The 14,446-nt window shown below is 36.5% G+C and overlaps 1 protein-coding gene across 1 annotated transcript in view; it reads left to right on the top strand.

Moving 5' to 3' along the window:
- Window positions 1-14,446, top strand: part of UBXN4 (UBX domain protein 4) — a 36,012-nt gene that overhangs the window by 15,404 nt on the left and 6,162 nt on the right. Inside the window, exons 6-10 of the mRNA XM_063106097.1 lie at window positions 3,750-3,843; window positions 7,091-7,145; window positions 7,906-8,070; window positions 9,301-9,428; window positions 12,815-12,917. Coding sequence (XP_062962167.1) covers window positions 3,750-3,843; window positions 7,091-7,145; window positions 7,906-8,070; window positions 9,301-9,428; window positions 12,815-12,917 — 545 coding nt within the window. The remainder of the gene's footprint in view (window positions 1-3,749; window positions 3,844-7,090; window positions 7,146-7,905; window positions 8,071-9,300; window positions 9,429-12,814; window positions 12,918-14,446) is intronic.

Here is a 14,446-nt window from a genome sequence, read left to right on the forward strand (position 1 = left end):
ATGGCTGCTTTAATGTCCTCGTCTGGTCATTTCAGTTTCTAGCTTATCTTAGGGTTGGCTTCTGTTGTTTGCCTTTTCCCTTGATAATGGGTCAGATTTCCCTCTTTGTTTGTATGTCAAAAACTTTTGGGTTTTATCTTGCACATTGTTGTAGACACTGGATTCTATTGTATTGCTGGAAAGAATGATGATGTTTTTGTTTTACAAGGCAGTTAACTTGGTTAGACTCAAACTGTAAGCTCTGTCTAATTTGAGGTGAGTATCAGCTCTAATCTCAGTTCTTTGTAGGTTTAAAAAAATTATTAACTGTGGAAAATGGCAAACATATACATAAGTAGAGAAAATAGTATAAGAAATCCCATGAATCCATTGCCTGTCTTCAACTTGGCCAATATTGGTTTCACCTGTGCACCTCACTCATACTCAAATATTTTCATATTTATCTCTAAAATGTAAGGAAAGACTCTTTTAAGATTATATATAATGGCCTTTAAAAAAATTTTTTTTTATTATGAAAATATGCAAGCACATTGGAAAGTAGAGAGAATCGAATACTGAACTCAAGGTACTCATCATACAGCTTCAATAATTGTCAATATTTGCTCAACTTTTGTCTTCTCTATCCTTATACCACCACCTCTCCAAGATTATTATGACAAAAATCTCAGACTGTATATGAGTTCACCTTTATAAATGTCAGTATCTAAAAGATGAAAACTTAAAACAGAAGAACCACAATTCTGTTATCCATTATGAAAGCTAGAGAGTTTAACAGTAATTCTTTTTTATCATCAATTATCTAGGTGATACTTATATTACAGTATTTTTTTTCAGTTTGAATCAGAGTCAAATATATTGCTATTTGTTGAAAGGTCTTTTAATTTAATATATAGTTCCCACTGTTATTGGTAATTTGTCCTGTAGTTTCCCACAGTCTGGATTTTGCTGTATCCCCATGGAATTATGTAAATGTTCTCTGTTCCCAATATTTTCTTTAAATTGGTAGTTAAAACTCTAGGCATATTCAGATTTGGGTTCTTTCTTACTCTTTTTTGGCAAGACTACTTTAGGTGATGATGTATATTTCCGTCAGGAGGTACTTTATGCTTGATAATCCAATTAACTTTTTAAACCTAAAAGCAGAACTTCCTCTAATAAATTTTCGTTATTTTGGATTTTTTATTTATTTATTTATTTATTTATTTTTTAATTTTATTTTGTCGATATACATTGTAGCTGATTATTGCTCCCCATCACCAAAACCTCCCTCCCTTTTCCCTCCCCCCTCCCGTTATTTTGGATTTTATCAGTTATTTACTCACTGAGGCTTTTCCCTGCTCCCCCCACCTCCTAAACTCCCTTTCATCCAGTAATCGGAATTAAATATGACTTAATAAGCTATTTCACCCAGTTTGGGTGTTACCCATAAAGTTACAAATGTACATGCTACATCTTCAAGTCATTTATAAAATGCCAAAAGCAGAGAACTCTGTGGCATACCTCTGGAAGTCTTCCTCTGTGTGACATCCATCCATTTCTCTTTGATTATGGGTCATAGGTTCACCTCACTGTGCTGCTATTCAGCACTTTTTTCCCCATGGCTTTCCACAGGTTATCTTCAAAAGTTTTGTTAAATTTGTTGCTGATATCAAGATATATTATGTCCTTGTCATTAATTTTATTTACTAAAGGAAAAGGTGGTTAATTTCCTACTGAACACACACTAGCTGCCAGTGGTTACCACTTCTTATCCAAGGGTTGCATTCAGTGGTGTGCTGGTATATGTCTACTAAAAGCCTCTGTGAAAGCTTAAAAACAAGCCTTTCTTTTTAATACTTGCTCATTTCCAAGGTGTAAATACTCTCACTATGGCTGATTTCAAGCTACTTAGGTGATTCCACTGAATGTAGGGTAGGAAAAGATGTGCACTATAAGCTCTACTTAGTAATACTGATTATTTCTTCTACTCCTGTAATAACTAAAGCACTTACTGCGTGTCAGTCAGGAAAGTTCTAAGCATTTTACTTGAATGAACATGTATTTTTCATAACAACCCTATGAGGTTACTGTCCCCATTTTGCAGATGAGGCACAGAGAGATTAAGTAACTTACTGAAGTGACAGAACGGGACTTGGACCCAGGCTTTGTGGCTCCACAGTCCTTACTGTTCCAAAGAAGAATCAGGTTGGTGGCAAGTAGCAAAGAAGGAAATGACAGGTTCTGAAAGGAAGTACCAGGCTATAAGTACCCTGTAGAATGGGCCAGGAGAAAATTCCATCATTCAGGAATCCTTCAAAGAATAATAGGATAGATATAAAGAGACTCTCTAAGGAGTCACTTTGGTCAGCAGAAGCTGATCCCTTGGACCAGCATGAGTCTAGAGCGATTCCCAGGATCAAACTTGGCCTCTAGAGCTGTGCTGTTCAATAATATAGCAACAGTCACATGTGGCTATTTAAATTAAAATTAAGTATAATTAAAATTTTATTTACTTTTCTTGTCACTTATTTATTTTATGCTTATTGAAAGAGTTTTTATTTTTATTTTTTAAAAATTTTAATTGAAATGTAATTCACTGTGCATATCTATGGGGTAGCATTGATGCAATATGTGATGCTTAAATCTGGATAATTAGTATACTCAATGGGTTTCCGTAGTGTAGTGGTTATCACGCTCGCCTGACACGCGGAAGGTCCCCGTGGCGGATGAAGGTTTTACTCTTTCATTTTCAGTGGTCGACCCTCCAATGCGCCGTCTTCCTCACAGTGTCCCCCGTATCCAGTGCCCCACGTTGGGCGCCAAAAATGTCCCGACCCGCGGGATATTCAACACAGACCCTGGAGGGGGGAGTGGGAATTGGATGGGACAAGAGACGTGAGAAATGGAGACAAGACAGTATTCTGATCAAGTCTCGTTTATTAGCCAGAAGGTCACAGCTTATATAGGCAGCAGGAGGGAATCAGCAGATAAGGAAGTATGCAGAAGTTTTCTGGAAAAAATCACAGGGCAAATCTTTCCAGGAAATGGAACTTTTCTCAGCTATCTAAAGCAAAGCAGTGGTGATCTACGCCTAGGGCTGTGCAAGCAGTAAAGGAGAAAAGGGCGGAAAGGTCACAGCATTTGTATCTTTAGTGTCAGAGGGCTATTGGCAGGGCTTCATGACCCTGGGCAGGCTATGACCGGGCTCTTAACATTATACAATGTAATCACTTTTTATGGCCCTTTACCATTTTCTTGCTAATTCACTCCTCCTGCCTTCTCACCTCTGTTGGCCTTAGTTCTTTTCCTGTCCTTTTGAAAGTTCAGCAAAGTATTGTGATTATTGTATCTTTTTTTATTTATTTGTTTATACAATTAGAAATTTAGTCACTCACCTGCAGTAGCCTCATTTCAAGTGCTCAGTAGCCACATGTGGCTAGTGGCTACTGTATTGGACAGCACTGCCGTAGAGTGAAGCCTACCCATGGCCAGGCATGCCTTCTGCAAGACTGATATTTCTTCATGCTTTATCTCTGACCTTAAACTTGGTGACTTTCAACTTAGTAATTGCCTTATTTCCACTTATACATTTTTTTCCAGATCCAAACTTCAAGATTAGAAATAGCTCATATCTTATCTCCTGTTCTAGTCATAGGGGAAATATATAATGTTAAAGAAAAGATTATGAATAGATATCATAATCCAGAAGATTTCTACCTTTTAAAAATTGCATTTAAATGCAGTGTTCTTATTTTTATTTAATAATTAAGGAGGAGAAAATTCAGGCCCTGCCACTCCCTGTCAGGAGCCTAGTGGATGTTCAAATCAGAGACCTGCAGAGGACCTCACCGCCAAAGTGGAAAGGTTTGTTCTTATTTTTGCAATTAGCATTTTGTTAATGAAATACCTGAAAATGACTTTTTAAAAATTTGAATGAAAGCTAAAATTAACACAAATGAAGTTTGAGAATTCTGGGTTGAAATTTTTGATCACCGACCAGCTTATTTGTATCCATAAAACTTACACTCTGCAGGTAAAGCTTTTCTTGTATCTCTGAAATCGTCAGTCAGCTTTAGGTGTGATCATTCTAAGGGTTCCTAATTTTTCACTGGTATTTTGGTACGTGTGTTTCCATCTGTCATTCTGCTTTTATCTTCCTATGCCATAGGGATAATAAGCTCCAGCTGGACAAGAGCTTCAACTCATTTTATGACTATGTACTGAGCCTGGGTTCTGCATAAGTGGGTGTCTACTAAATGTCATTCTTTTACTAGTTGGCCTAATAATCAGAAATTTCTGACTCTAGTTTCTGGTTTAGTATTTTTAATATGGAATAATTGTTAAATCATAGTCTTATATGCTGTGGTTCTTAAAAGTTGTATGAGTTAATGGTTAGTGGGTAAGCAGGAATATTTTTAATCCTGCCTTGAAACCATTTAGTGTTATATGGAAGTTAAAAAAGATTTCTTTTTAACTTGATAGTTAGAGACTTGATATTTTCTTGTTCATATAGATGCTTTGAGAAGCAGGGTTCACAGTGATTGCTGATTTTGGGTCTTTGGGTTCACTTGTGAATCAGTTAAGATCAGCTTGATTTCAGCAAAACCTAGATTGTGATTGTTCTTTACACAAGTTGAGGTAAAAAGTAGGAAAAATCCTCTCACAGTGTGAGCAAATGGTATAAGGAAGAACAGCAACTGAAGTTCCCAGGGGCTCATGCTCTTCTATTTCTTTCTGTTTTACCAATACCAAACTCACCACTGTGCACCCTCACTTGTATCACCCTGGGGTGAAGTGAAAATAAAAAATCTTGGAAAGGGTTCGAAGACTTAATGCCCAGATGAAAAAGTGATGAAACAATTTGTCATTAAGATGCAGTGTGGCTTTTCAACCACATTACAACAAAACTGCATCTGTTTTTCTCAGAAGGGAATTTTACAGGTAGTATATAATTAAAGAATAAAGACATTTTCAGATATTGGCACAATACATGATCACACTCAAGAAATTGTAAAGAGTTTCGGTAATGGGCCACAATAATCAACCACATTGTATATCGACAAAATAAAATTGAAAGAAAAAAAAATAAAACAAACAAACAAACAAAAAAATTGTAAAGAAATTGATGCAGTAAGGTTATCTAATATGTAGTCTGTATTCAGATCTCTCCAATTGTCCCAGTAATGTTCTTTTATACCTTTTTCTCCTGATTAATGATCAGATCAAGGATTATTCATTGCATTCAGTTTATTCTGTTTGAATCCAAAACATTTCCCTTGTTTTTGTTTGCATTTCTCATAAGTTGGACTTTTTAGAAGAGTCTAGTCTAGTTGTTTCTAGAATGTCCTGTGATCCTGTCCCTGTTTAATCATTGTTAGATTTAGGATAAACTTTGATAAGATCATTACCTAGGTATTGTTTTGTTCTTCCCATTACATCAGGATTACATGCATTATTGGTGATGTTAAGTTTAATCATTTGGTTAGGATGGTGTCTGTTGGATATCTCTATTATAAAGGTACCCTTTTCCCTTTCTAATTAATGTTACCCATGGTGTGATTCTTTGAAACAGCAAATATCCTATTCCTCAAAAACTGTCACTCAGTTGTTTTGGTCTACATTGATTTTTGCTTGAATCAGTTATTTCATTGGTAGTTAAAAACGGTGATTTTCTTTTTTTCTTATTTCAGTTTTTATACATTTACTAGCTGGTAGTCATCTGTAGAGAAGTGCTTTGATGCACCTCTCCTAATTTCCATTTGCCCCTCCCTCCCTTTTTACCCCCAGTAAACTTCTCATTGGACACCAGCACCCAGTTCAAGAAATAGAAAATTGCTAGTGTCCTTGGTTACAGCTTCCCTCCCTAACACTATCCTGAATCTAACACCATAGATCAGTTCTGCCTGTTTGTGAACTTTATAATGGAGTCATACTACATGTTCTATTCTTGTGTTTGATTTTCTTTGTTCAGCTTTATATTTGTGAGTCTTGTTTATGTTGTTGCATGCGGCAATAGTATACTCGCATTGCTGTATAGTATTCTATAATTTGACAATACCATGATTTTTTAAGTGGTTCTACTGTTGATGGGTATTTGGGTTCTTTTAAGTTTGGGGCTTTTGTAAATAGGGGTGGTATGAAGAACATTCTTGTATGTGTCTTGGAGGACATACGTATGCATTTCTTTTGGGCATATACAAGTGCATGTAGGAGTGGGAATTTCTGGGTTGTAGCTGCTGCCCAATTTTCCAAAATGGTTATCCAGTTTATAACTCCCATTAGTAGTTAATACACTTCACTGATCCTTTTTTTCCTCTCCAATGTGTTATAATTCATTTCTCTTATTCTTTTTGGTGTACAGATTGTCCCCTATTTGGCTAGTGGAATTTCCTTCATAATGGGTTTTCTGTCCTTTGACGTGTCCCCATCATTCTTTGAATACTCCCTTGATGGCTGGCAGAAGTTGTTCAGCTGAGTTTTAACAAATGCATACATCTCTGCAACTGAAATCTCTATCAGAGAAAGTTTCATTAATTTTTAAAAATCGAGATATAATTCACATACCATAAAATCAAAATTTACAATTCATTGAGTTTTAGTTTATTCAGAAGGTTGTGTAACTATTAGTAGTGTGTAGTTTCAGAATTATTAACTTTTTAATGATGAATTTTTTTTACAGTTGAGAATCAATTTGGTATTATTATTATTTATGAATGCTGGCCTTATATTTTTCGCTTTTATTTTTAGCAGTTTTGTGCTTTATTGTTTACTTACATTTAAGGGGCAAAGCATTTATAAAACATTGATTTACATACTTTTTTGAAATTTTATTTCTGTATTTTTAAATCAGTATCAGATAACTCAGAAAAACAATGGGGAACTTTCAAAGTAAGTAGGAGGCAAGCTGGAGCTAAGCTTCTGATGGGCTCCCATTGATTTGTGGATTTCTGTAGGTTCCTTGTGCCAGATAGATAAATTGTTGCTATGCCTTCAGGGGCTTTTCTTTTTGATTTCTGTATTTCCCCAGTTGTTTTAGCTAAATAAATCTCCTAAATGTGCTTTATACTAATATGATGTATCAGTGATTTTATGGTTTTTTTTTTAAACACAGACTAACAAAAAAACTTGAAGAAAAGAGAGAAGAGAAAAGGAAAGAGGAAGAACAGGTGAAGTTCATGCACTTAGCATTGTTTTACTCCTCCATTAAGCGAAGGAATGTTTGTCATTTGGCTTCCTACTTATAATTCTGTGTTGAGGCACAGTGAAGGAAGTTAGGATCATAGTGTATACTAAGTTCCTTTTGTAAATTGCTTGGAATAAATTAAACCGTCTTTTTTCCATCTGCATTGAGTCTTTTACAATAATAAGACTAAAAATAAGAATGATAATAATAAGAAGAATAAGGGGACTTGAGTTAAAATTTTTGGCTTGAGGCACATGATCAAGTTTCCAGCTCGTTTTTGTGGAAAAGAAGTGTGTAGACATTCTGCTGAATTTTTCCTCTCACTTTACCACGTTCTGGTGAACCATTCATTTTTCTCATTGTGTGTGCCTAACTGTGCCTCATTTCTTTGGGGTTCTAATATAGGAAGGTTATCATTTTCTTTGACCCAAATAAATGATGGCCATGTTGTCCCTGGAGGGGAATCTATTTACCCTAGAAACCAAAGACTTGTAATGCTGCTTGCTTTCAAATTACACTAACTACATTATAATCTTAACAGAACCACTAGCAAAGATTTATAAATTGATACACACATGACCATTAACCATGCAACAAATAAACTCTACCAGACCCTTATATTTTATGAAGTTTTATTCTTTTAACTGCATCCTACATTCAGCTTTCCCTATATTCAAAATAATATCTGGGGCAGATTATCAAATTATGTTTTGGGCTCATAACTTACTTTCTCTTTAAATTAGAGAGAGATTAAGAAGGAAATTGAGAGGAGAAAAACTGGAAAAGAAATGTTGGATTTTAAAAGAAAACAAGAAGAAGAATTAACAAAAAGAATGTTAGAGGAAAGAAACAGAGAAAAGGCAGAGGATAGGGCAGCTCGAGAGCGTATAAAACAGCAGATTGCATTGGTGAGTCTTATGTTTATTTTTAATGCTTGACTCTAGGACATTTGTGATATTGTTTTCCTTTTGTGATACTGCACAGTGACTTGATTACTACTGGACACTGCATACAAAAATAGTATATTTTAGTGACTCAGATAAAGAATACCAATCCTGACCTTCGTTTTATTAGAAATTGTATGTTGAATTAAAACACTTAAAATTAAAATTAAGATGAGTTTTTTCAAAGTGATTTACTCCATGCTTCATTATGTTATGCATCTTATCAGTAGTCAAAAGGCAGCTGTATTAGTCTGTTTTGTGTTGCTATAACAGAATACCTGAAAGTGGGTAATTTATAAAGAAAAGAGGTTTATTTGGCTCGTGATTCTGGGATAGCTGTATCTGGCATGGGCCTCAGAGGGAGGGATGGTGGGAGGGAGGGGGGTGGTACCAGGTTCTTTTATTTTATTTATTTATTTTTGTCTTTTTCGTGACCGGCACTCAGCCAGTGAGTGCACCGGCCATTCCTATATAGGATCCGAACCTGCGGCGGGAGCGTCGCTGCGCTCCCAGCGTTGCACTCTCCCGAGTGCGCCATGGGCTCGGCCCAATACCAGGTTCTTTTAAACAACCAACTGTCACAGGAACTAATAGAGCGAGAACTCGCTCATTCATGAGGGCACACCTGCCCAGAGAGAGCATTAATCCATTCATAAGGGATCTGCCCCCATGACCCAAACCATTCCCAACACTGCCACATTGGGGATCAGATTTCCACATTAGTTTTATGGGGACAATAACATCCAAATTCTATCGGCAGCTTTCAGAGAGTCCCTAGGAAGTAAGCTACGAATTGGTTGCTTGGCAATTTTCTGTAGACACAAGTATTCTTACCTGGGACATTCAAAGGCTTCAGGCACATCATTAAAGCTTATGATGGTTTTGCAACAATTGCTTTGAGTTAAGCAGTTGTAGCATATAAAAACCATCCCTACCATAATATCAACTTTGGTGTTATAACAGTGTGCTCTAAATGAGATAACCGGCCAGCCCTCCTTTACTCCTTTCTTTAATATAAATAACTCTGTTCCCTGACAGTTGATAAAATGAAAAAATACGTGATCCAGAATGATAAAGTTCAGGTATGGCTTTAAGGAATTGCATAGATACATGTGTTTGTTCCTTGTGTGTAGGAGTGTGTGAATAGTTCATTCTGGCAGTGAAAGATAATTGGTATCTAATGATGTTTTAAAGGACCGTGCAGAGAGAGCTGCTCGCTTTGCAAAGACAAAGGAAGAAGTAGAGGCAGCCAAAGCTGCTGCCTTGCTGGCCAAACAGGCAGAGATGGAAGTCAAGAGGGAAACTTACGCAAGAGAGAGAAGGTGGTATATTTCATGCTGAAATGTATGTGTGCACATGGGACTTAAGGAGGACGATTGTGGTCTGGTTTTTAATACTAATGTGTGATGCAGTTATAGTAAGCATTCAATTCCAGAAAGACATATTGACCAGTTTGGCAGCTGCCATTGATATTTGTCATTGAATGTGAGTGTAAACCCTAACGGTACTAAATAAGTAACTTTTAAAAGAGGACCCAAGAAATCCATTTTCAGAAGGCAGAAAGCACATACATCAGAATGGTTACAGTGATTATCTCATGTGTATTAGCATTCTTTTTTAGGTGTCAGAATCCCAAATCATTTAGGGTTAAGCAAAAGGGGGAATACAAGGGCCGGCCTGTGGCTCACTTGGGAGAGTGTGGTGCTGATAGCACTGAGGCCAAGCATTCGGATCCCTATATAAGGCCAGCCCGTGGCTCACTTGGGAGAGAGTGGTGCTGATAGCACTGAGGCCAAGGGTTCGGATCCCTATATAGGGATAGCCGGTTAGCTCACTTGGGAGAGCGTGGTGCTGACAACAGCAAGTCAAGGGTTAAGATCCCCTTACCAGTCATCTTTAAAAAAAAAAAGGAATACATTGGCTCTGCAATTCAGAAATCCATTGGTAGGTTTAAATAGGGATAGCTGGGTAAAGGATATCATTACAAATTTTCTCTCTTTAGTCTCTTGGTTTCTTCTGTTTTAGCTTCATTCTCAGTGAAACTCTCCAAATGGTGTCAAAGTTACCATATGATCTTGAGTTCATGATCAGAGAGAGAAAAGATTACTCTTTTTCTCAGTGCCTCTCTCAGTCACTGAGTAGAATTCTGAATGGGCTCTGCTTGGGTCATATGGCCACCTCTAGACCAATCAGAGTGTTCACTGTGCAGGCTCTCTGGCTGGAGTAAGTGACATGCTTACCCCTGTGGTGAAGGAGATGGGGGAAATATTGATAATCATATCAGAATGAATGACATGTAGCAGGGGTAAGGCAGTTCCCAAAACAAAAATAAATTTAATGAAAGTGTGAAACTTGTACATTACCAGTTTTGAAAGAAGAGCTAAATACACAGATACCTTATGTTCATAGATCAGAAGACTTAATATTGAAAGGATGGCAAAAACTCCCTGACCTGATCTATAGATTTAATATAATCCCTATCAGAATTCCAATTGTCATTTCTTAGCAGAAATTTTAATCCTAAAATTCATACAGAAATTCAAGAGATCCAGAATAGTCAAAATAATCTGGAAAAAGAACAAAGTTGGAGGACTCACACTTGATTTTAAAACTTACTACAAAGCACCAGTAAAACCAAGATAATGTCATACTGACATAAGGATGGGCTTATGATATGGATCAATGTAGTAGAAGTGAGTCTCCAGAAAGAAACCCTTGCCTTTATAATCAATTTTTGAAAAGGGTACCAAAACCATTCAATGAGAAAGAATAGTCTTTTCAACAAATGGTTGGACAATTAGCTGTCTACATGCAAATAAATGAATTTGGACCCTTCACACCATATAAAAAATTAACTCAATGGATCAACTACCTGAATGTAAAACTATGAACTATGTAAATTTTTTTTTTTTGGCAGCTGGCTGGTATGGGGATCTGAACTATTGACCTTGGAGTTACAATACCACACTCTAATCAGCTGAGATAACTATGACCAGCCCAAACAGTATAAATTCTTAACTTCCAATTTTTTTTTTAACTTTTTTTTTGGGCAGCCGGCCAAACCCTTAATCAGAACCCTTGGCCTTGATCAGAACCCTTGATCTTGGTGTTGTAACACCATGCTCTAAACATCTGAGCAAACCGGCCAGCCCCTTGTATAAATTCTTAGGGGCAAGAAAAAGGAGTAGATCTTTGTGGTTTTGGAGTAGGGAATAGACATGACATCCAAAGCCCAAGCAACAAAAGAAAAAATTAGATAAATTATACTTCATCAAAATTTAAAACTTTTTTTTTCCTTGGCAGCTGACAAGTGGTTCAGGGATCCAAACCCGTGACTTTGATGTTTATGAGGCTGTGCCCTAACCACCTGAGCTAATTTGCCAGCCTAAAATTTAAAACCTTTGTGCTTCAAAGGACATCATTAAGAAAGTGAAAAGACAAGCTACAGAATTAGAGAAAATATTTGCAAACCATATATTCAGTAAGGGACTTGTATCTAGAATGTAAAAAGAACTTTTACAACTCAACAATCAAAACAACCCATTTCAAATATGGGGAAAGGATTTGAATAGATCTGTCTCCAAAGAAGGAAATATTTGTATTATCTTTAAATTCTATTTTTCCACAACCTTTCTGAAGTACTCTCATATACACATGGCCAGTCAGCACATGAAAAGATGCTCAACATCATCAGTCATTAGGGAAATGAAAACCACAATGAGATGCCATTTCACACCCACTAGGATGCCTAAATTTAAAGAAACAATAACGTGTTGGTGAGGATGTGGAGAATTTGGAACCTTCCTATGTTACTGGTGGGAGTGTAAATGGTGCAGCCATTTGGAAAACTATTTGGCAGTTCCTCAGTATGTTAAACATAAAGTTACCATATGATCCAGAAATTCCATTCTTAAGTATATATTCAAGAGAATTGAAAACATGTCCACACAGGAACCTGTACATGAATATTCATAGCAGCTGTATTCATAATAGCCAAAATGTAATAATCCAGATGTCTGTCAGCTGAAGAATGGATAAACAAGATGTATATCCCATACAGTGGAATATTATTCAGCGACAAAAAGGAATGAAGAACTGATATATGCAACAGCATGAAGGAACTTTCAAAACAATGCTACATGAGAGAAGCCACTTCCAAAAGGTCACATAGTATGATTCCATTATATGAAATGCCCAAAATAGGCAAATCTATAGAGACAATAGATTAGTGTTCCCAGGGGCTGGGGGAAGGAGGATTAGGGAGAGACTGCTAGTGGTTTCAGGGTTCCTTCTTGTGGTGATGAAAATGTTTTGGAATTAGATAATGGTGATGGTCACATAACTCTAATATATTAAAAATCATTGAATTGTACACTTTAAAAGGTTGAATTTTGTTATGTGAATTCTCAATAAAGCAGTTATTAAAAAATAATACATGAAAAGATCTCGCATTGTGGAAAAAAAAATCTATTGTCATTGCACATTTTCGTTTCCATTTTCTCTTTTAATGATATTGTTGGAGAATATGTAGAGGTAAAGATGCTGATGTTAGGGCTGGCCAGTTAGCTCACTTGATAAAATGTGGTGCTGATAACACCAGGGTCATGGGTTTGGATCCCTGTACAGGCCAGCCGCCAAGAAAAAAAAAGAAAAAGTACTTTTAAAAAAAAAAGAAAAAGATGCTGACATTAATTTTCTTTTTTCATAGCACTATTACAAGAATTCAATTCCGTCTTCCTGATGGTTCTTCTTTTACAAGTCAGTTCCCTTCTGATGCTCGTCTAGAAGAAGCCAGGCAGTTTGCTGCACAGGTATATTTAGGTGTTGAGTTATAGTAAAGATTGATATGTAGGTTATTAAATTGTAGGAAGGAAAAATTTCAAAGCAGAACTTGAAGAATGGGAGTAAATCATGACTTATCTCCAGGAGGGAGGCACAAGACACCTCTGAGATATTGTGGAGCTTCAGTTGTGTACTTGTGCGTGTGTGAACAGCATATCTGCTTGTTGTGCAAAAATAGGAGTTTGCTTGCATTGTCCAATAGGCTCTGGAAAATTTTCTCACTGGTTAGTAGACTTAGCTGGAGGAGTAAAAACAAATGGTTTCCCAGATGTCTAATCTGAGGGAGTTGTCCCATTCCTCTGAAAAGGAAGCAGTTTTTCTCCATTTTCTGCAAGTTGCTTAGAGGCTGCCATTTTCCAACATCTGCCTGTTTGCTAAGCCAAAAGATTAGTAATCTTTATTTGACAGTAAGTATCTTCTTCAGGAATTTACTTCCAAAATGTGGCCTTACCCCAAATCTGAATGGGATAGGAAATTTACATTTTAGAAAATAAAATGAGTAATTTCCAGTGAGTTTTCATTCTCCTATTGATTCCTTATTCAAAATGGATTCTGGGCACCAGGTGTCCATTAGGGTCTAAGCTCGTTACATGTACCAGTATTTTTCTCGTATATATAACTTCAAGATTAGAATTAGGACTTTGGGTGTTGGGTTCAGATCTTTCTGCCAGACCTCTTCTCCCCGTTTAGTCTTCTCCCTCATTTATGGGTTCCAAAAGAAGGATACCTCAAAAGCTGTCTGTCTTCTTGCACTGGTAAGCTGGGCTGGACAGTGATAAAAAGCTTTTCCCCTAAGCTTAATAATAGAACCAACCACAAGTAGGCTATTTTATTGTTTTGGGACCTCCTACAGGGTGTCTCCTGTCTTGAGTTTTAGTGCTTCTGCCATAAGTAAATGAAGAGGGGGCTACGTGGGAAAAAGAAATCTGTCCTGTTAAAGTTCCACCTCAATACAGAGACTGAATTTTGTATGTTATATGTCCTTATGTTAGAGTAAGAACAGTGAGTAGTATGTATGTGATCTACATTTAAAAAAATTACAAAAAACAAAAGTTAGTCTCCTACTTTGGAATCTTCTACGGAAAGATAAAGCAGTTATCTAAGGTTTTACAAGTAGAGGTGACTTAAAACTGTGAGGTGATTTTGGTGCTGCCCAGTGTATGTTCCTGGATCTGGGATTATATGTATTGTGTAGGTTGATTATGGGCCATTTGTAGAGACAAGGCGAAAACTCCTGAAGTTATATCTATGAGGGAAGTACTAGTCTATTCCAGATTTTAAATAGGGAATAACTATAATCCAAATGTGTATTTGTGAGACATGAATAAAAGTTTGTCAAAGGATAGTGAAAACCCTAATGATGAACTACAGCCAAACTTAAGGAAGATACATATTCATTTTTATTCAGTTTATTTATATGGTTTTAGGAACTGTATTTTTTGCTGTTTTGTGGTCATCTTTGAGTTATTGAAGCTTTTGAAAACTATTTGGATTTGAT

The sequence above is a fragment of the Cynocephalus volans genome, chromosome 1 (genome assembly GCF_027409185.1).
Source record: "Cynocephalus volans isolate mCynVol1 chromosome 1, mCynVol1.pri, whole genome shotgun sequence".
In the NCBI taxonomy this organism is placed as follows: Eukaryota; Metazoa; Chordata; class Mammalia; order Dermoptera; family Cynocephalidae; genus Cynocephalus; species Cynocephalus volans.